At 31.7% G+C, this 25,002-nt stretch overlaps 1 protein-coding gene across 1 annotated transcript; it reads right to left on the reverse strand.

Annotated features, from left to right (window-relative positions):
- Nucleotides 1-30: 30 nt before the first annotated feature.
- LOC126774190 (chitooligosaccharidolytic beta-N-acetylglucosaminidase) lies at nt 31-22,835 on the reverse strand. Its single transcript, XM_050495594.1, has 10 exons — nt 22,372-22,835; nt 16,959-17,061; nt 15,929-16,138; nt 5,187-5,395; nt 3,934-4,267; nt 3,704-3,845; nt 3,009-3,194; nt 2,364-2,599; nt 1,466-1,701; nt 31-1,241 (listed from the first exon to the last, which is right to left on the reverse strand). Exons 2-10 carry the CDS (start codon nt 17,051-17,053, stop codon nt 1,060-1,062), a joined length of 1,830 nt encoding a protein of 609 aa, XP_050351551.1. The 5' UTR covers nt 17,054-17,061; nt 22,372-22,835; the 3' UTR covers nt 31-1,059.
- Between the last annotated feature and the right edge of the window lie 2,167 nt (nt 22,836-25,002).

Raw genomic sequence — 25,002 nt, forward strand, 5'->3', positions numbered from 1 at the left:
AGAAATTGGGAAATTAATAATAGACCAAAGTTAGTGAAATCAGTTTATTTTGTCAGTATGAAGGTTTCTTAGTCATTAACCTTAGGCAGTATTCGCGGTTTTGTATGTTATTATTTGATCATTTAAACATTTGGCTAGAAACAGTCTTACCGCTACAATTTTAACACACAAAACCGAGTGTACACTTCGCCTTATACAACTTAATAAATTACTTTTAAACGATTCCTCGCATTTACATTTCTTTATTTCCATTATTTTATATTTAAATAAATAAAACAAATAATTAAACAAACATTAAAAATAAGTAAAAAAAAAAATAAACTACAATTATTTTAAGTAGATAATATCTTAAAAATATGAGATCACTCGGGATCTTAGGCAGTCATGACTACCATCATTGTTTTTTAATTACGTATGAACATTCTCTTACAGTGTTATCTTTATTATTAAATATAATATTGAATACGTTAATGAATCTGTAAGGGTGCCGTACCACCCTTGAATTTGGACTTTTCATTTATTAATATTTGTCATGATTTGTTGCGTGAAAAAGTTAGATATAGGAAATCATAGGCATAGTAACACAACGCTTAGGGTACCCGACCATATATTGGAATTTTTTAATTTTCGTTATTTGAAATAATCTTGGTTTTATTAATTGTCATTCTTCTAATTTATAGCAAAACTTTTAATTTCAATAAAGTAATAATATTTTGTATGGTTTCCTTGTCGATTCGAGTTTTAAAATGGCAAGATTCTGATAATATATTAAATAAGCGTCATCGACTTTTTTTTTATTTAGTCATTTTTAGTGTTTTGTCACCGCCTTGCTATATAATTTGTAGGAAGAAGATGGAATAATAACATAAACATATATTATAGAGTCGATATACATATATATGTGTATAATAGGCACCCAGTTCTATCGCCAAATATCGGACTATCGAAATGCAGCGATACGATGTATTTCGATTCGAAGAACGAGTGAGCATCTTAGGTCTCAGGTCGGCGTGTAATGACAACTGATAAGTCTCACAGCGCTGCTGCTCGTGTGCGTGCCTACACGCAGCGCATGTCGTGCTGCGCGCACCAGGCGGGCGACAGCGCGTCGGAGCGCAGGCCGCGCGCGGCGAGGCGGGCGCGCGCGCGCTGCAGACGCGCCTCCGCCGCCGCCGCGCCGCCCGCCGGGTCGGCCCACAGCCGCTCCGCCACCGCCGCCGCGCGCGGCCACACGCGCGTGTCTGCGCACCCCACGAATTAGCACGATCGTACATTAGGCACTCGACATGCATAGTTTTCAAATACTGTAGGTATTCTTAATGTTATATTAATTCTCCATATGAAGTCGAAATTCACCTACTTTTTTGATTGATACTTAGCCATTTTTTAGCACATATATGGCACAGCTAAATGTTTATCTAGTTTACATTCCTATAAGTATAAACATAAAAATAAAAAGTCTTACCTAACGCTTGTGAGTCTACATATTCACTCCACATGGCAACTTCTCCCCCCAACATGTTGGGGTCTCGTGGTAAAGTATGCGCGTACATTCTCCTCCAGTTGGAGTACTTGGTGTTCCCCCAGAATCCGTGGTCCAGGTACCAAATGTCCTTGGGAACGGATATGGTGTTGTAGCCCATCCTTATGAGCTGCGTTAAAAGTGAACTACTGATTGGTTCCCAGACTTCTATTATATATCTGGAATTCATAAAATACATTTATTATCGTTTCTCTTACATAACGATATAAATAAAACTATACAATAAAGTATTATTAAAACCAAGGTGTGTTTTTATATATATTAATATGATGAACTTAAAGTTTTAGTGCTTTAATGATTTAACAAAGGGAGATATACCAACCTAAAACCTATTCTAATTGAAGTGGGCGTAAAGATAAACAAATGATAGATTTACCTATTCCATACTATTTTCTAATAGATCTGCTTTATTATGCACAACAAGCAGTCTTTTGATCAAAAAAAATTGTATAATTATTCATAATACAAAACTATTCCGTATATTACTTTAATTTGACTTCTAAAAAAACGCCATATTTTCGTATCCATAATGATTATCGTAGATTATACAAGATCTCCAAATGTATTACGTCAATTCAATGTCAATATTGGTTATGCGTCTTAATTCCTTTTGTGGTTGGAATAAAATATACATTTGAAGGATTATAAGAATTATCTTATAAATATATATATACTGCGCCTTAGAATAAAATATAGCAATAATACAGAACTATATTTATATCTCGAAATACGCGTGAATTAAAATCTTACGACAGTTTTTCATAGAAAATGTTAATATAACAAGTTATTTTGACGCTTTATTATATTATAAGTCCCTTACCTGTCTTTATTTAAGTACTTCTGTATCCGATGAGTCTGCGTGAGTTCCGAAGACCAGATCATGACGGGCTGCTTTTCGGTTTGACCCACAGCAGCCAGTTCCTCGTCCCATATCTTGAGCGCAGTTTCATGGAACTCGCCCCACAGTTTAATGAAGCCTTCCACGTTTGTCTCGTAGCCTTTGCTTTGCATGTAAGATGTTATCTCTTCAGAGGAATTCCAACAGTTGAAGAATACCTTAGGGATGTAAAGAAAAATGGATAAATGGACCAACATCATTAACAACCATTATAACTACTCGTTGGTCTAGTGATAGATTATAATGCTACCGTTCCTGAGATCTTGGGTACAAATCCTAGTTCGATATAGTAAAAGCTATTTAATTTTCCTACCAGTTAAACCTCAATAGCCCGAAGTTTGGCAGTATTAGTATTTGTACCTCAGAAATCACGTCCATCTTTCTCCTATAATGTCGGAATGTCCTTTCGTCAAATTATTGGAGAGAAGGAATAGAGAATAGAATTATGTTTGCATAAACAGTTTTGCACTAAAACATCTCTTTCGTATTTAGTCCATAAATTTGGCCGCTATAGTCGAAACACTATTATATTATAAAAAGAAAACTGAATTATAAACAATAACTAACCTCATCCCCTCCCACGTGAAACAGGGCAGGTTTAGGTAAGGTTTCGGCGAGATCTCGGTATAGATCCCTCAAGATGCGGTACATGGCGGGGTTGGCGGGGTTTAGTTGTCCACACGGCGGCTGAATGCAAAAGTTACGCCAAGCTTTAGCGTTTACGCACACAGCGAGGTCTCCGAAGCCGTATTCCTAGAAAAACATACCATTTATATTAAGCCTCGGCTTCACCCGCGTTTGAGCGGGGCGAGAGGTAGTGTAGTGTAAACTCATTGTGAAATAACAGACAACGCACCTACACCGGTAGATCATGATGATATGGGTGAATAGGGATTCCTACCAAAATAGGTTAAATACGAAATAAAAATTTGTTTCCAAGTAAGAATTACAAAATTGGTTTTTTTTTAAAAAATCATAATCTTAAGAGGTAAAAGTTTCTATGGGTAGGGTGTCATTTGTGTAATTAGAGACGAGGAAGATTTATAAGTCTATTTATTTGTCAGGAACTAATTCCTCGCCTTAAGGTAAAAATAGGGCGTAGAAAGAGCAGGCTACTCAGAAAATATATCGTTGAAAAATAGATAGATGTGTACTAACTATTCTTGATTTGGAATAAACTTTGACTTTCTAATATAATTTTGGTAACATTTAGTACTGATTAATTAATATTTAATTCATATAACGGGTAAGTTTCAGCCTACCTTTCCCCACTGCCAGCCGTTTCCAGCATGTGCGGGTGAGTCAATTTCAATGACAACTCTAACTCCGCGCACTCGAGCATAATTTATGAACTCTCGGACTTCATCCGTTGAGTAAATCTCGTAAGCAGAGTATGCGCCATACCTGAAAAATAAAAGATTCGACTTATCATACATTTGACACTAAATATACGATGTATTTTACACCGTTTCCATCATAATAAACATTTTACCTTGTAAATTGAGGAACACGTCTTGATTCCAATGGAAAACTGTGGGAATCCGTGACGTGCCAGTGGAACACATTCATCTTAACAGTTGCCATGGCATCAACCATTCTCTTAATATCATCCATCGGTACGAAATTTCTAGATGTATCGAGCATGAAGCCCCTATGTTTATATACTGGTTTGTCCCATATTTTAGCTCCAGAGACCAGCCGAAGACTACATTTGTATTGTTCATCATAATCTGACTTATCTGCTGAAACCAGTTGGCTAAATGTCTCTAGACCATGACGAGCGCCATACACTGTTTCCGCGATTATATGAATTACGGCATTTTTCTCTGAAAAGACGAAAATAAGTTGTTAGTAAATGGTATTTATTACATTGAATTTACAATGAAAAAGGACATATGTAGTCTGTCATGTAGTCTATCTGTATCAAGAGAAATGAAATAAATAATTTATTTAATTTGATTAGTAAAACTTATTGTTTTCGATCGAATGCAATAAAAATTGTACTACTTTTAAGCGATTTTTAAATATAGCTATTAAATTGTAATACTGATTGTTTCTGCTATTTTTGAGCCATCTGTAATGTTTTGTGATGAGGGCAAAACACTTGATATTGACACTGGTCTCTGGGAACGGTAACAAGCTTCGGGCTTCAACAATTCGGGAATATCAGACTAAAATAAATTTAAGGATAGAAGCCGTGGTGGAAAATGTTGAAGAGAGCAAGTGGCGTAAAAAATTCGTAACTAATGTTAAATTTTGCCGTTTGCAATAGAAGCTCTTTGATCTTGAAACATATAACTCCTCGTTTTAATGCATACATTAAGAATAGGACGACTATCATTTTTTACAAATAAAAGGGGAAACGTCTGCTTGAATTTTTCTCACCATTTCACACTATCATGTTTTGTAAAATGTTAGTACTTTCACGGCTATTCTCAGGCCAATGGTAGTTTATTGACAAAAAATAAATAAGTGTTGCTTCTATTTTTAAATATTATAAAACAAAATTAGTGTTCAAATTAGAAATTTATTATAAATAGACTAGAGACTAGATTTGATGCAGCTTCGCTTTTATTGTAATACTTTCTTTCTGGAAGGTCTATAAAAATAAAATCAACATTCAATAAAATCACATTGAAGTAATAGTAGATCAATTATATAAAATTTGTAATCAATTCGCTGAGTCAGATTATTAGTATTTTTATGTTAAGAGTGAGTTATGTGCAAGTGACTAAAGTATCTCACCTTTACTTTGCACATCCAAGCGATATTGCTCATCTGTTTCCCAAGTAAGTTCCAGATTGGTGGTCTTCACCGTGATGTATACAACGACAGGAGTCTCGACTATTTCGGTCACATTGCCGTCACATTCGTCGATAAGGTTCTGTGTGGTGACATGCGTCATCTTCACTAGCACCTCGCGTGTTTCCACAGGTGCATTGCTGAGATCAAACCTGTGGATTTTTATTTGAAGTGTTAATTTATACATATATTTCAATATAATTAATGTTGTTTGATTCAAAAAGAAGAAATATATATAGTAATGAAATAAAATGTAACGATTTTCTAAGTTTTAATTTAAACTTATTAGTTTCACGTAAATCTCACCCGAAGTTACGTGGTCAAGTCCCCACGAACACCATTGAATTTTCATATGCTTAATTTTTCTAAGTCGTTGAAACATAAGTCTTATAAAAATCTGCCACAAATGTAACCATCAACCCATACTGGAGTAGCGTGGAGGAATAAGGCTTAAACGTTCTCCTCAAAAGGAGAGGACGCCTCAGCTCGCAATAGAACATTTGCATGCTGCTATTTTATTTTACATCATTCATAAAATATATATTCATACTTTATACGAGTAGTAAACTAGTTTTGGTCCACGTTATCGCCCGCGTGTTACGGGGAGTGAGTTTTTAGGTATAATAAAGTAGCTTTGGGGCTTAAGCTTGTTTCATAACAAATTTCATCAAAATTGTTTTAGTGTTTTAGACGTGAAAGCGTTACTTTCGCATTTATAATATTACTATAGATAAGCTTTGGGTTTTTTTTTATTCAATAAAATAGTACGGTATTGATTATATTAAGAGAGTGCTGCATTATTTCAATATCAAAACGTAAATAAGGACAACAAAAAAACGATGATACTGCCTACCGCCAAGTATGGGATGTTCGATTAATAAATTCGCAGACGGTGGGCGTCGATAGTCCCGACTTGGCAATCACGATTTGCCTGTCAAATAAATGATCAAAGATCTCTTAGGTCGGGTAACCGTTATCACTTATAAATCGGTCGTTCACCCCGGCATAGCAATGCCAATTTCCACAAACGCTGAGCAAATGTTGTCATATTCATACATCAAGAATGGCGATGGCCGGTGACCTCATTGTGATACATCTTATTATTGCGATTTGTTTACATATGCAAACTTGGCTAGAATCTTTACGATTATAGATTGTTGTTTACAGCAACATTTATTGTATCAGCCGAACATTGCAGATTCATCATAATTTGAGATTTATTTTATTTTTGTTCTATTTCATATAAGCTACTTATTAATATATTTATAATAGACTTACGAAAAAAAGAAGAACTTCTCTTGGTGCCTTTGCACTAAGTAAGTAGTCAGGCTTTGTGCAAGCCCTATTATGTGCAAGTTTTAATATGTTATATTTTGAATATAGAAATAAAAAATCAAGCTCATAGTTCAGTAAAATAGACTTCTGTTTAAAAACAATAAGAATGACAATGCTAATGTAGCGGTTAGCATTACGTAAATATTTCTGAACGCAATTATAATAGGCTAGTATAATTTTTTTTGTCTACCAGTTTTCTACATAACAATTAAAAAATCACAGCGGCCAATTTAAACGGCATCTAGCCAGTTATATGTTGTGTTATAGTACACAAACATATCCTCGTATCCCGATGGGATAGCAACCTAACACGCCCGGAGCAATTCAGGCATGAACTGTTTGAGGCACGAGATTGTAAGCACTGCTAACTTCTACACTTAGAGCTTTTACTAGGGATTTGTTGACAAAAAAGCAAACTAAACACTTGAGGCGAACTGCTGTCGTAGGTCAGACATAGTGTATAATCACCTTGTAATAGTGACGGAACTCAATCTATGATTAAATAATAAATTAATTTATTTCACAATATCAGTTGTTAGTTTAAAATCAAATGAATGAAGGACAAACTGCTATTTTGTCGTAATTATAACGCAGAATGAATTGTTGAAATAAAATTAAAAGTATTATTCTTCAATATACAAACTAAAAGTCAATAAACCTCCTTACCAAATGATGAGAGTATTAAGTAACGATGGAAAAAATACGTATAAGGTAACATATAATAAAAACATTATGTATTTAATACCGTTCCTTGCTTAAATCTATAATGTTATTTTTTTTTTATTTGTAAATATTATATGTTGGTAGGTACTTGGTTATAATAATAATAGCAACACATGTTCATTACATCGTATTCATTGCTCACACCTTTACGTTATGAAGTAATTTTAGTTCATTGTTATAATTTTATTCGACAAAGGTAAATGTACGTACGTACAACTGTTGTTGAAAAATAACTGAACCATTGTAGATGACTGTATTGTACGGATTAAAACTAACAAACAACGTACAAAACAAACACATTACAAACTGCATATTTGTATATGTATTATATTAGACTGTATTATACACACGAACGTGTATGTCTGTCACGCTAAATTTAGCCCACAAGTCTGTGAAGTCGTTGGATGGTTCCCAGAAAACAAAATAAAAAGTTTTATAATGGCGAGCCCTTCCCAACAGGGATCAAGAGGATCGCCGTGCATTGACCGCTCAAACGACTGGAGCTAATGATCAAAACATCTCTATGCTATATACACATACATATATATAACGATATGTAACAACCATACATAAATTGTCGTTATCAATGTTTATCAATAGAAAAAGGTCGTATGTAAAATATGTCTACACAGCTGGTCATAAAAACTGATTATTTCCTTTTATTTTATAAATATAGTATTTATGAATATATTTTATTAATATATATTACTTTAATAGATAGGCGGATGGTAAGTGATCACCATTCTCTCTTTCTGTCATTATTTATTATTTATTCGTAAGTAGAAGATACGGTATTGACATATGTTCATAAATTATATTAACATACGACTATTTGCAGATGACTTTTTATAATGAAACTTATTTTTTACTAGAGACTTTTCGCTCTAACAATAGCGATATATTAGTATAATATATTTGGTAAAATATATCTTTGTCTGTAAATTTGCCGATAATATTTCATATGTTTTTGATTTTTTTTTAATCATGAACAAAAGCTTATGAATACATTTTGACCTTTTCATGCAGTTTTTTTTTTTAATTTTGAAATGCTAATGACCTTAAAATGACGTAAAGACATATATACTAATAAATCAGATTTCTTTTGTAATGATAATATACATACAATCTATATCCGAAGCGCAGTGCGTTTTGGAGAAGTTAATTATAATATTAATAATAAGTAGGTGCGCTTCGCAGTTTCAACAGCTTTAAATTTAGGCAATTGACACAACAAGCGTTTATTTAATGTTCTTGTACTAAAAAAATCACAAATGTTTTATTTTTGAATGCAATGATTTCAAACATTTCATTTTTTTTATTATGGTATTTATAGTCAATAAAATATATAACTGTATTAATAATTACTTGGATTATGAGTTTGTGAGAATAGATAGTGCACATGTTTATATATATTTGCGCACACACACGTGCATTATAATATTATGCCCTGTGCAGTTGGCTAGTCAGTATTATATTTTGATTCAGTAGCTAGTTACTATTTTAATGCTATAATATAATATGAGAAGAATTCAAAATGAAGATTAAATGTTTAAGCAACAAGGGTTTCCTGTTTATGACACAAGAATAACTTAGGAAGTTGGGAAGTATGTCTAAACATAAAACAGAATTTTATGTTTAGACATACTTCCCAACTTCCCAAGCTATCAGTTACAGTCGTTACACATGACATCTATAATACTTTTCAAGATACACATTAATCTTTTAAACCATAATTACATACTTATCGTTACGAATTTATTGAAATTTATATCAATTTATATATTATTTTTAGCTTTTATATGTATTTTAAATTTATTATCTATGTCCTATATCAATCTCTAAGCCGATTTTTTTTTTTTTTTTTATAGAATAGGAAGGCGGACGAGCATATGGGCCACCTGATGGTAAGTGGTCACCAACGCTCTTAGACATTGGCATTGTAAGAAATGTCAACCATCGCTTACATATCCAATGCGCCACCAACCTTGGGAACTAAGATTTTATGTCCCTTGTGCCTGTAATTACACTGGCTCACTCACCCTTCAAACCGGAACACAACAATATCAAGTATTGCTGTTTTGATATATGTTGATGATCTCCTGACCGATTTCTGGATTTTTACGAGTCGCTACATTTACAAATTAATATGTCATTATTATGCTCTGCTCATTCTATTCTGCGCTGAACTAGTGTGTATTGTATGAGAGGAGAAAAATATATAATGTCAAAAGCACAATAGAAATGGTAAAATTGCAACAATAATAAAATAGTCGAATAACGTTCACGCGCGAATACAGCTTATATATATATATAACGTAAATGTGACGTAACAACTATTTCGTGCGCATAAAAATAAATAACATGGCGTCTAAAGCTATAAATATATTTAAATATCGTATGCCACAATGCGATAGTAGTCGTTGTGACGCAAGGAGTGTCACGGGACTTAAAAATAAACAGACGGTCGGGAGACACCTGTATCATTTACCCACAGCTCATATGTGTGTGCGTGTTCAAATACAATGTAATATAATGGCTGCTTTTACGATTCAAACATACATAAACTGTAATAAGGAACTGCATATAAACTTAGCATAATATGCCATTTATTTTGAACGAATATTAGTTTTAAATTTACAGATAATTTTCTTTATTTTACGGTCATTTGCGAAATCCATAATGTTATTAAATTTATATCGATCGATTAACCTAGAGCCAGTGTCTTCGTTAAGTGGTCAAATAATAATTAATCAGTATTTACTAAATGTTTTGAGTATAAAATAAATTATACTAATTATGCCTATGCGCTTTAATTACGTTGTAAAAAGAAATACCTAACATACCATAAACTTACTAGCTCTCACCCGCAGCTACGCCCGCCTGCGAGGAGAATGGCGCAAGTGTTAAGCAGCCTATGTGTTAAGTCAGCCTTTGTGAAATATAAGCTATCACTAATCCAATTTTTGTTATACTTCCATATATTAATCTATTAATTTTAAGCTATGTATAGTTATTCTTATAATATATAAAATTAAAGTAAAAAAAAAAACAAAATACGCATTACAAATTTATAAAAAAACACGCCGTTTAAAATATTGTCCTGTGGCATTGTACCCAAGACGCTGGCACTATTGCCACTAGACTATTGCACTGACTAACTAGACTCAGCCTTTGGGCTTAATAAGCGCCAGCTCTTGGGTCACCAGATGTGTGGACCAGTTTTAATACATTAATCCAAATTTATTATATTAAGTAGTTTTTGTGTGAAAGAGTTACAAAGAAGTGAGGATGGCTTCCTCAAAAAACAAGTTAATTTCGCTTTAATAATATTAGTAGCATAACTGCAAGGTTGTAGAAATCTTTTACTTCATGCTTGTATTGTTTTAATATTTCGAGTTGACAACAATACGTTTATAATCTGTGCAATCACTGAAAATTGCACAAGGTTGAATCAATAGAATATTAGTTTAATCGAGTAATTTAAAATATTAACTAGAATGATCATATTTCAAGAACGTCATATCTCGCCTACATTTCAACTGCCTACTTATATCAAGGAGATGTTTGTTTAAAAAATGTTTGTAAATTTATTTATAAATACACATCCACACTAAGAAGTTTTGCATTCTATTACATATTTGCATTGAAGTGCATTCATTAAGGGGAATATAATTATATTATTGTTACTTTTAAGCTAATAATGACTTTTAAAGAGCCTAATAAAAGGTTGAAAATCTAGTGATTTTGAGTTCAAATCACGTTTTTGGTATTTAGTTTTTCTGACACGAAATTCTGATTAATTTTTCAATTGAAATGGCCATTAAAATTGTATTTCAATTACAATATTTAATGACTACATTATTTTATAATTAGCGTTATAAGTGTGCATAAATTCAGTTAAATAGCAATACTGAATATAGTAGTGTTCCGGTTTGAAGGGGGAGTGAGCCAGTGTAACCATGTGAGTGTCACACACACACATGTTAGAGTGTGACAGAAAAACAGACAGGATTACTTTCGCATTTATTATATTAATATAAATGAACCTTCAGGGTGGATAGACTATAATATATCATCCTTTTAAAGTAAAAGGATGATTTTAAAAATTATTTTAGTTTTTTAAAAATAATAGCATTGGATACTTGGTTTGTATTGTAAAGTCTGTCTGTAGCACAACCGAAAAAAATACTGTGATTCTGATTCTGATTATTATTTACAAATTTCACTTGTTTTATATTTCTATTACATGATTACTATTGTGTTCTGACACATCGTGACGTGACGTATCGAGGGGACGAGATTTCGTCTCATTACTCACAATATTATCAATACTTATTCAGTTGTACGATTATGTTTATAATTTCGTATTGTTTGTTATTGTTATTGCGTTGCCAACTAATTTCAATTACGAGATACGACAAATACCTTGAAGCATTTTTAACGCTGTTTCAATTTGCCACTGAAATAAATCACAGTGCATTGTAATGTATCGAAATTAATTTTTATCTTTCCGGTATTGACTGCTAAGAGGGAACTACAAAGAACCGTACCAACGCTACATTATGAATATTTTATACAGGCTGTTTTAACATCCTCCTCCTCAGAAAAATCCATTCATTTTTTAAACTGTAAATCGGAAGACTTACGATGACGACGGTAAGTGGTGACTATTACCCGTAAGACATTGACACTGTAAGAAATATGAACTATCCCATACATCGCCAATGCACCACCAAACTTGGGGTCTAAGATGTTATGTCCGTTATGCCTGTAATTACACTGGCCTGCTCAGGTTTTAAGGAAAATCGCGGTTTGGTGGTAGAATATGTGATGGGTGGGTGTTATCTACCCAGATTTGCCTGCAGAAAGCCTTACCACCAAGTATAATTCTAGTGTATTTCTTAATTTGAGTATTCTACAGATTGATCCATCTCAATAGATCATTCTGTATAATGTAGAAAATTACTAGTTTCACTGTTCACTGTATCGTGTTCGTGCGTAATACAGTAACAGTTAAATCATAAATAAACCACGCTCAATTATAAGAAAATGATAAATAATGATTATTATTCGCCTTATGTAGGCGTCACGGGTGTTGCTTTGTGCTGCCAAGGTTATGTTTAATTTATAAAATGCTTATGTACACAAATTTTTATAAAAAAAATATATAAATATGTCGGATAATTAAAAGAGGTATTAGTTTATTTAAGACAAGTTGCTCAGCGCGACTTCTCTCGAATTATACATTCCTGTGCAACCCAGTGGAGCGCGTAACAATCCGTGTCCTCGAGAATCGGATTTTTAAATGTAAAAAAACATTTTCAAATCTAACTAATAGTTGATTTAACGCGTTTTTTACCCGGAGAAAACCATCTTAATTAATAAATTACCGCTTACAAACAAACAAACTCTTCAGCTTTATTATTTTAGTATAGATATCTCTCATAATTAAAAGACCTCTTTATCGTATAATTAAGCGAACCACTATATTAAATTAGCTTCATTTCGCTCTGCACGGACATTTAGCAACGCTTAAAAGCGACCAACTATCTAAAGTCCTACTTTGATAACTTTCTAGGTTAATCGTATGATAATTAAGTATTCATTTAAACATACATTTCGATATTTATTAACGAGCCATTTTGAGAAGGATGAATAATATTATTAAAATATAAATTTTTATTAAAAACAATCTAATACAATGTCACACAAAATTATCTTTTTATCATAATGCTTCATTTATCTGTCGTATTTCATTATAATCAAACATAATGGTATATTATATATATTATTTTTATAATCTTTATATAAAAACAAGACATATGATTTTTCTATATAAATATTTGTTAGTTTGTACAATAATATTATTAATATAAATATTTCTGTATATAAAAACAGAAACATTCTTGGATTCGATTGGCTGACCACAACAAGGGTTGCAAATATAATGCAAAATTATTTATTTAAAAAAATATCATAGCTAGATAAAGACTGGGCGTATGAACGCCCTAAGTATTTAAAAATTACTATAAATCTTTAAGCATTTGTAAAAAATATGTTTATGATATATAGCCCACTAATTGTTGAATATTTTATATTGTATAACTTTATGCTACGACCCTTGCAAGCCGAGCAATAATCATAAATGTCAAACAATCTGTCAAACTGAAGGTAAACTACATTACCATGACAGGTTGTGTTTGAAATAGGCATGTGTAAAACTATTAACTTATCAACACCGTAACTAAATCAATTATTTTCACTTATTTTCTTTATATACACAAGTGTATAACCACACTGGAAATCATGTCTCATCCGCTAAAAATATACCTTAAAGTTTTATACGTATACATATTATACGTATAAAATTAAATCGCAATAATGTTACTTCTTATCTATTCTAAAATTCTTAAATAAAGTAAAGTAAAATAAACTTAATCAATCGATTTAATTACATTTAATTTATATAATATGCATAATTAATAACTTCAATCTTTGCATATATAATAAATTAACTAAATTGGTGGTAGGTTTGTTGTATTCCGGTTGGAGGGATGTATGTCCATTCAAACAAGGATTTAGATTAAAATATAAGTTAGCTGGCTGAATTTTTATGACCATAAACAACTGACTTAGTTCAGCAAAAATAGTTGAGATTTATTTTTATTAAAAATATATTAGTTAATTTTTGTGTAAAATTTCTTGCTTTACATTTCTATTCCTCAACTATTTTTTATTTTCAAATTACTTCAATATATATGTAAACGTATACTTGTTTTTTTTTTTGTTGTAGTTTTGAGCATTAATAATTTTAAAATGCTTTAAATTTATAAAACACGACAAAAATGCTTGTTTGTACACTAAAAATTATGATATGGTTCATTTTAGTATTAATCGAGTCCCAATTACTAATGGCTATATTTATATAAGTGAAATACCACTCATCACAAGATCTACTAAACTATCTATCTGAGTGACTTGAAATTTGTCACAGTGACTCCTTTTCCGATTTAGACGCTCACTGAGAAAGGATTTTACACAAATCCTATCCAAAATACATTTTTCTTATTATCTGCCCGTGCGAAGCCGTACGATGAACAACAATCAATCAATCAATCAACAGCCAATCGTTGTCCACTGCTGAACATAGGCCTCTCCCAAGGTGCGCCAAAGCTCCCTGTCCTCCGCCTTCCGCATCCAGTTGGTGCCCGCCACCTTCTTAAGGTCGTCGGTCCACCTGGCTGGAGGGCGCCCTACGCTGCGCTTGCCGATTCGCGGTCTCCACTCTAGGACTCGTCTGCTCCAACGGCCATCGGTCCTACGACATACGTGACCAGCCCACTGCCACTTCAGCCTGCTAATTTTGCAAGCTATGTCGGTGACTCCGGTTCTTTTCCGGATAATCTCATTTCTGATCTTATCCTTCAAAGATACTCCGAGCATAGCTCGCTCCATAGCACGCTGAGCGACTTTGAATTTGTGGACTAGTCCCGCAGTTAGTGTCCACGTTTCGGCACCGTATGTCATGGCAGGTAAGACGCATTGGTTGAAGACTTTCGTCTTCAAACATTGCGGTATAGACGACTTGAGGACTTGAAGAAGGTTGCCAAATGCTGCCCATCCCAAGCGATTTCTTCGATCGGCTAGGCTACGCAGCATTTCGGTGAGTTGTTCCAGCGACTCTGCTATGATGACGATATCGTCGGCAAATCGAAGGTGTGAGATGTACTCGCCGTTTACATTGACTCCATACCTAGTCCAATCCAGCGTCTTGAAAACGTCTTCCAACGCGTTGGTGAACAGTTTCGGGGATATTACATCCCCCTGTCTCACCCCTCTGCGCAGTTGGATCGCCTTCGTCTTACAGTCCTGGATGTGGACAGTCATTGTAGCGGCGTTGTACAGACATCTCAGTACCTCGATATATCTACAATCGATATGACATCTCTGCAATGAGTCGAGCACTGCCCTGGTTTCGATGGAGTCGAAGGCTTTCTCGTAGTCCACAAATGCCATACACAGCGATGAACAAGTCTAATATAATATCTTTCGATAATGATAAGATAAAACCTATAAATTTGATATTTTGACAAATAGATAAACATACATTTTCGGAGTTTAGATAGTGGTACAATATATAAGCATTGTTTATTTCGTGTACATATATAATTAACTACAATGACGTTGTTTGAATTATTTCAATAAATTAAAAATATGTATATCGAATTTAGGCTAGCGAACTTAACTTACACATATATATAAAGCATATTAACTTTCCTTTATCATATATTACTAATATACATAATACTTGTTCTTAGAACACAGCTATAGCCAATTACCCAATGGGTCATAATCAAACCTTTGACTTTTAAATCGCTAGGCTGTCCGTAAATCGTTACGTTATCGACGTTTATCACACAAATTACGAATTTTATAAAATTAAATTTTTCATTATATTCTCAACCTTATCGGCTTTTTTCTAATTCCATCCATTCTTTTCGAAATAAACCAAGATACACGGAAATTTCGTTACGTCATAACACCATCTTTACCACCAGATGAGGAAATTAAGTTATTTTTTATATTAATATGTATTAAGCTTAAAAAACTTGAGCATAATTACCTACCTTAAAAAATTAGGGTGAATCTTCACAGTCTGCATGCTGAGAGCAGCTGTAACAGGCCTGGGCCAGAGGCCACCGAATCTGCCACAGACAGTCCTGCAGAGGTCCAAACTGTCGTAGATCAAACTAGACGTGTTCCCATGAACGCCTGGCTGTGGACGCTCAGACCGCTGGCAGCCCACATCCGGAATACAGTTGTATGTCCATGTCGGTCTACAAATAAAAAAGTGAACAATGATTATTTTGATTTCCGCAAATTGATAATGAATTTAATGTCTTGTTCTTTTGCCGGTGTCTTCTCAGGGCTGGGTTTATTATATATATATATATATATATATATATATATATATATATATATATATATATATATAAGTAAGAGTAATTCTTCTATTTTGAATAAAGTATTTTAAATCATATAAAGTTTTTTGGACACGGTACGTATTGGATACATTCTACTGGTGGTAGTTTTATGCAAGCTTGTCTGCCAGATACCACCAACTCATCAGATATTCTACCGCAAAACAGCAGTACTTGGCATTGTTGTGTTCCGGTTTGAAGGGTCAGTGAGTCAGTGTAATTTTAATTCCCTTGTACCTGACAAGGGACATAACATCTGCTCCCAAAGTTGGTGGCGCATTGGCGATGTAAGCGATGTTTAACATTTCTTATAATGCCAATTGGGCGTTGGTGACCAATTTACTTCCACGTGACCCATATGCTCGTCCGCCGACGATTATTTAAAAAAAATAAACAAAAAAAATATTAATAATATTTATAAAAAAAGAACAAAGGTAGTTTTTTCTTAACCGATTTTTTTTATTAGACCATTAATAGAAAAATCTGTGTCTGTACCAATGTCTAGAGATATTCTGTTATATTTTTCTGCAAATAAAAACTTAATACAAAAACATTTTGAAAACATTTATACTAGCTTTTTAATTCATTTCAATAAGACTCGGCAAAAGGATAACTTATTGAGCCATACTGTATAAATACTTTGTATGCCTATAAATACACTGGTATTTCAACTTACTCATATACATTTGTCGTCGAATTGTCGATGGAATTGTCGTTACAGCTCACCAAATGCACAATCACTACGACGGCAACTATTAATCTGCCGTCCATCTTTGTAACTAGAACAAAAGCTAATTTAAATACTTTTATCGAACAATATAGTTGTCTAAGTAAGCAGGTAAATGAATACAGCTTTATAATTAAATATTTGTAACATTAATTGCTTTTCTCATATATTTAAAAAAAAAATCCACGAGTTATTTAAAGAATAATATCGCTATGTATGTATGTAACTGTAAAAAGTCGTTTGTTAAAACTAATTTCCAATACAAAATTAAAAAATATTACGATTCATTTTTTTTGATTGAAAGCAATAGAAGTTACTTTACTCATTAGACATTGTGAAATAGTAGCTAAGGAAAAATATGAGTTATGACCCAGAATATATATATATATAGTCTTTACTCTTACAGTGAACATAATTTCACATATGACCTATTGCACTAACAGTAACGATTGGGCAAAATGTTACGAGGATGCTATAGAAAAATCTAATTCTGCACAAAAATATACTTGCATCAAAACAATCGTAATTTTCAAATAAAATCCGCAAGGTTTTCCTTGTTCTTTGTTATATCAAATATATACTGCATAATTTTTGCATGATCATATGCTGAATGTATTTGTGACCTTTAACGTTGTCTGTGATACTTGAACGATTAACTTACACAGCAAGTTTAGACAATCCGCGTCGCTGTAACTTAATATAACATTTTATATAAATAACATTTTTTTCTACTGCTTATGGAAAAAGATATTAGTACGTAATTCAAAATTAAAGACTATCGTTCGCTCATTCTTCATTGTCCGCTGCATCCAATCAGGTCTTTTGTCATCATCATGACTAATTCCAGAGATCTCAGTATGAGAATTAATATAACATAAAATTTAATGGACACATTTATAAATGCCTTAAAATTACATATATTAAATACGGTATAGTTTGTAGTAGTTTGATGTTTATTTTAAACAATTACATGGATTTGAATAAAACCTACCATAAGATACATGCCATTTCATACATACATATATTTATATTACATTTATTTATATTATACATACAAATGAATATTTTATTTATCACACTAAACAGCAACAGTGTTTCGTGCTTTGGCAGGAAACGTTATCGCGATGATAGTACCGGTAGCAGGGCAGAGCCAGTAGGCCCATCATATTGGGTATATTCCACCAATAAACATTAATGTTTATGTATTGTGTTCTAGTTTCAGTAAGTTTAAATACAGACACAATAAACGTAACACTTACGATGGCATCGTTAGCAGTAACCATCATACCATTATACAATCAGATAAGCTCGATTTTACTCATTTTTAACACCCGATGTAAAAAGAAGGGTGTGTATCTTTTTGTTTCTGGCAACGTAAATCCCAACCGAATGGACTGATTTTGTTGCGGTTTTTCTGTTCGAAACCTGACGTGATTGCGATGATTCTTGGGTTCAAATAATGAAGATCTGTTTAGGCGTTTGAAGACCATCAGTATCTTCTTGACAAAAGGGTCTTCTAACCAACGTTCTCAGGTCCGATTGATTTGAAGATGTGATGACGATTGTATTACATGGTCAAATCAACAATTATTTTTTTTGTGACGGAGGTTATTTAAAATTTCAATTATAATAATGATTAAATAAATAATATAAAAAGAAACGATACGCTGATTAAAAATTGTACGTTACGCTGCGACACTTCCGCACGCAATGTTAGCACGAAATTATGTTAAATACCGTAAATTTTAATGCATTCAAACTTTCTGTTCTTCGTTTTTACACACAATTGTTACTGTTAAATTATATACAAAACAGTGAACTCATTACCATATTGTTTTTAAACTGGAACGCATCAAAAATCACAGGTTAAGTAGAACATAAAAATCTGTTTTTATTTTTACTTTGTTCATTAAACAAGTTTGTCCAAAAAAGTATTTTTAAACAAGGAAACCTTTTTTGTTTATATGATTATATACATCGGATATATTTCTTAATACACTATTTAAAGAATGTATAAATTATAATTTTTATGTTTGTTTTTATGTTGTTATTTTTATAAAATACAAAATTAAAATAAAAAGAACAAAATACTTATTACAAAATTAATACTTATATTTATATTCACCGATGAACTTGTATATTTTAAACACATGTATTCGTCATAAAGAGGTTGTAATCAATGTGAATTGATTTAACAAAACTTACTTAATGTTGACTCGACTTAGAATATTGTGTTAATCATTAGAAAATTAAGTCCAAAGTTCGTTTAACATTTAGCGTCAGCAATGAAATTGCCATGTGACGTCAATATTATATACATCGTTATAATAGTTACAGTATTAAAGACAAAGTCCAGTTGATTGAACTTGATTATACATACAAAAAAGGCTCATGGAATTTTTCCAGTATACAATAAATTTTGTTTTAAAAATCTTGTAATTTTATTGTTTTTTTTTTTATTCATATTTTTTTTTAATTTGCATACATCGTGAGAAAAACAATAACAACTGTAACCAACCATTTTGTTTTGTCTTTAAATGCATTTGTGATATTATGCATTGTGTTGGTCAGCAATACTTCATTAATTTTAAAGTAAACACGAAAACGAACTAACTACGACAGTGTAAGCAATGCAATTATAGTTGTTACATAATTGGTTTAAAACGTATAATTTAGTTTTGAATGAATAAAATATTTTCGTAGTGTACTTACCTTACGTAAGTTAGCAGAAAAATAACTTTTAACTGTTATTGTTGTAATCGATGCTAGTGTTTGAAGCTTTCAGATTAAAGATCTTTATTATTACTCAAAGAACATACAGTTCACTTAAAAAGTAATTTAACAAATTTCACACAGTAAAAAGGGTAGGCAATCTTAAATAAAAAAATGTGCAGAAAATGTAATGTTATAACAAAATACAGTACACATCAATGACCAGAAAAAGAAATGGAGATTCTAGAGGCTTTAGAGGTATTTATTTATTGTACTAAACAGAAAGACTCGACTCAAAGTTAGACGACTAACTAATATCGGTACTGCTCTATTGGTACACTTATAGTTGTTATTTTGATAGAATTGTTTCTTATGACATTACTTTGGGGTAACGCAACAAGATATCGAATCTTTTACTATCTTAAAAAAGAGCTATCTATTTATTATCTTGGAGCTCGAGGCTGTTCGGGATGTAACAAAGTATGGAAACATTTGCGTCACAGCTTACAATCCTTTTTCATACATTAATTGAATCAGTGACAATAATTATATTATCATGACAAATAAAGAGAAACGTAGAACACCAAGTTTCTGACTTCACAATGTCAAGGAATCCGTCCTGGGGCAAGTTAGTCGTATTTGTTTATGTAATAAAACTTGTTTCCGCCGTGAAAACGGTATCCTATAAACTTTCCTGTACGTCTGACAAATGCAAAATTTCATGATGACGGGTTGATTAGTTGACATGAAAACGTAACAAGCAATCAAACTAACTTTGCATTTATAATATTAGTAAGGATGCAACAGTTTTTTTTAACTCGTCAATCAATAAATGATCACCAATGAATTAATGATTTCTTAACAAAGGATATCACGATGATAATGATGATATCTTATGTTAAAAATTCATAAACATATATTACTCTACAGAATATTATAGATGTTTTTTTTTTATAGAAAACTAGGTTCTGAGCTGTTGTTGTTTATCTATGTATATATAGGTAGCTATAATTACTGTAATAACTAGCTAGGTCGGAATTTTTTCTACAAAGGACTGTTCAAGGAAATGCTTTCGCCTATCACTCATATAATTACCGACCATAGTATGTGAAGCGAAATTGAAATTCGAATAAAGCAAACAACACGCGAATTCGATGCGTTTAAAAGTTTAACGACCCAAACATTAGATTAGCTTGTATGTTGTATATTAACAAACGAATATAAATAATGCATTATTTCAGGCGACATTTAAAACTACCTACTCTTGATAATTACGATAAATTAATGCATTTCGTATTAATTTACTTATTTTCGTTTGTTTTGCTTTTAATTAATTACCATGCAAAAAAAGGTTTTATATAAAGTCAATTTAAAAATAAATAAAAAAATGTAATCAAATTAAATCCTCATTTTCAAATAAATTTGAGCTTTTTTGTAACATACTTTTTCCTTAGGAAATTAAATAATCAATAAGGCAACTTCTGCGAAAAAAATGATTATTAAATCCATGAAATAAAACTTACGCTTATTCTAGATCAGTGTTTCCCAACATGGGGCCTACGCCCCACAGGGTACGCCCCCATTTGATAGTTAAGGGGGACAATTTAAAAATGGACTCGACATGACTTTAACCCTTTCGTAAATCATTTACAGTGATTTACTGATAAAAAAAAGAAATCGACTTGATATAAAACAACGTGGAGACTTGAAATTAAAGCTAAGTAAATAGGAACCTAATATAAAAACTCTGTGCAGCAAGCATTAAGCGCAAGGATCGCACGTAATGAATATAGAAAAATCAATATCAAAATTATTTTTAATTTCAGTTTTTCATTAAATGTTTTGAAATTTTACTTACGATGTTTTGATAACAATTTCATAGTGATTTCTTCCTAATACTTATCATTTATATTTCTTAAGGGAACAAAACAATTTTTAATGGTTAAAAATTATGTATCCCCTATTTTATATACATAAAAATTTTAGAAATGTTAAGGTAGGGCATGGCCTAAAAAAAGTTGGGAAACACTTCTAGACCTTAATAGATATTAGTTATTAAAAATTGTTCAATTGTTTTAATAAAATGTTACCAAAACTATTGTAATTTACAATTTATAGCATATTATATTCATGTTTCAATATAATACGATATAAATTGTAAATTATATTACACGTATATTATACTTTGTTTAAATATTTTTATAAATTGTTTTGATAATTAAGCGAATATTTTCATATTTTCATTGATCAATTTAATTAAATTAATCAATTCAATTATCACAGCTTTATTTGTATGTTTACTAAGGGATCGAAAGATTATTTTTATTACATATATAATTGCTTCAAAATAATGTGTAAATACAAAATTGGTAAAAGTTATAAAAAGGTTAAATTTGTTACTAAATAGTTTTTACTTGAAGAAATTTTGTATCTACTTAGTATTTTTTTTATCTTTCAATAAAGTGCTTTACGTAAGTATAAGTTTTTTATTATTTAATATGTAAGAAGCCGCTAATATTATAAATTATTATTAAACATTTATTTATATAAAGAAATTTAAAAAATTAAATCGATAAATAATTTAACTAAATAAGATCTGGCGCTTACATATTCTATATAATACTACTTTATAACATAAATACCCACTTACTCTTATTACTTTAGTATTTGTTCTGAAACGCTAGTAGAATTAATATTGGTTACAGTGAGTTTTCTAGCACACAAGTCACACAACTATCACTTTCGGTCGGTGCATTATAAACGTCTTAAGCTTCAAATCGACTTACAATCATATTTTTTTGTGCTGAAATATTTATTTTAACCAAACCCTTTTTTACAAGTTCATAACCTTGTATCGCAGTATCCTGCCGAGAAGGAATTGGTTTTATTTTTCACGCAGTCGCACCGAACCGGACTGCACTTTTTGTTGTTTTATATAATGTTTATTTAGTTTTTTTTTTCGATAACCACACTGGTTGTAGTCGCGACGCGGTTCGCGTTGAATATGGTTTCAATTTCGCTTGGGTAAGATTTTAAGTAGTTATTATTGTTGTAGTTTAGCGAACGCTACTTCGGTACCATTTTATCAGACGTTGATAAAGGCGCGCGCACGAGCGTAGGGCGCGAACTGTTCTGATTGGATGACTTGCGACGATTTCTCGGCAGCTCCGCTATTTGGCGGGAGATCTGTGTCGTAATTATGTAACAATGTATGGGCAATTAAAAAAAACGACTATTGTCTTACTTAAAACATCCTTTAACACCAATTTGAATATCTAATGAGTTTATAACACTAAATACAAACGAAATTTTATTTTATAAGTTTTTAAAATTATTCGACACATCAATATTCATAATAAATAATGTCTTAGAATGTCGAAAAGGTTTTTCTGCAAATAGTCTTATTTCTGCATGTCATATTAGTACATATTGTCGCCTCTAACGGGACTTTAATTAATCTCGTAAGGTCAATTATAAGTTCATAATATCATGATATAAATTTATCTTACCTACACATGGGTGTTGCAGATTTATTGTAGTTTATATATAAAAGCTTTATAAATGTAAGACTTTTATAAAAGTTAAAGGTGAAACAATACACATATATTTACTATATGGTTATATAGTCAACACATATTTTTAATGTACGTGAATTCTTTAAAAATTATAATATTTATTACGCTCTCATCCTGTCTCGTCTCTAGAAGATACTTTGACTTAATATCGTCAAAGATTATTCACATGTAAACAAATTCCGAAAGATTTATTTTCTCATACGTTAGGCTTGGTAGGAGTTTAGCTGTAATTTGAAACAATTTACGCATATCATACTAGTTTGTAAATTACAAGTCTAATTCAAGGAAACGTCATAAATAACGCCGTTTGAAATAAGATTGGAGATTGAAATATGTGTTGGTATCTATTCTAGTAAAGTTCGATTTTATTAATAGTCAAATACACGAATAGCCCTTCGCTTTCGTGACGTCAACGAAGCCGAGCCAAAACCACTCCTGCGAGTACATATTTCATAAATGGGGCCATCTCTTTATCAATAACCCAAAAAAATATCTTATATTTGAGAATTGGTTGTAAGTTTTATTCAAAATGAGAACGAATGAGAAATTTAAAACGTAACATTTTCTGTTATTATTTAGTTACCAAATCAGATGCATGGAATAAGCAAGGTATAAGGTATAGGTATGTATCTGTTTTACAAACATGACCTCAATTGGACAAGTTAGCATTTCTTAATTGTATGCGTAGTTTTAAACACGCGAATATCCTTTGTATTTACGTGTTCATTTCAAAGCAATTATTACAATGAATAATAAAATTAAAAAACAGTACTACGTTAAACACAGTTTACAGTGGTAAGCAGTTATCTATTATCTGTTATCTTTATCTGAATGTATATCTGCATTGACGTTTTGTTATTCCAATTTATAAACAGCGTTAACGCAAACAATATGTATCTACTGAGATAATTTATATATGTAACTATTAATATAACACTAAGTAGCGATTACTATTCATCTAAAAATATTTTTTGTTCTAAGCATTAAAACGAAAATCTAAATCGAATCTAACGAGCGAACATTGAAGTAGAAGACAGTTTTGCAACCAAGTCAAACGTCAAAGTTTACTCAAACATGGTGGGTTTTTTTCTACATTATCACTTATAGTGTTCTTTTGAGTACTTTGATCTTGCCCAACACAGTCCCGTTAGCTGCATTCGACGTGGGAGTAGTCATGGTGTGAAACGCCATTGTCTGATCTAAATGCGCTGCTAGACCCCAAGTTGCTTACAGTTAGATTTTAATATATAAGTCACGTTCTATGAAAAGTAATTATTGTTAAATTTAAGGTTATAGTTAAAATTATTTAAATAATTTTAGGTTTAAGTTAAAAAACAATTATTATTTTACAGTTTTTTCTTTTTCTGACAATTATTAATTATAAGAGCTAGTAAAGATACTTAATAAGTAATATATAATTGGTTAATACTTTATAGCAAAACATAGCCTGATTTATTGTACCTACATAAGGCCTTTAATTCTAAAGGCATTCTCTATCAACTAAATCTCAGGAAGTGGAATTGCAAAAAACAACGTTTATGCGTCGGTGTGCAAAGCCAAATATTTTATATTAAAAAATGCTAAGTTTATTAAGATATAGACATTTACTAATAATATTTATAAATACAAATAAGACACTTGTATGTATTTATTAAAATTCGTTATCAACATTTGTTTTAAATTAATTATTATTAAAATATGTTTGA

Source organism: Nymphalis io, chromosome 16 (assembly GCF_905147045.1).
Source record: "Nymphalis io chromosome 16, ilAglIoxx1.1, whole genome shotgun sequence".
NCBI classification, from domain to species: Eukaryota; Metazoa; Arthropoda; class Insecta; order Lepidoptera; family Nymphalidae; genus Nymphalis; species Nymphalis io.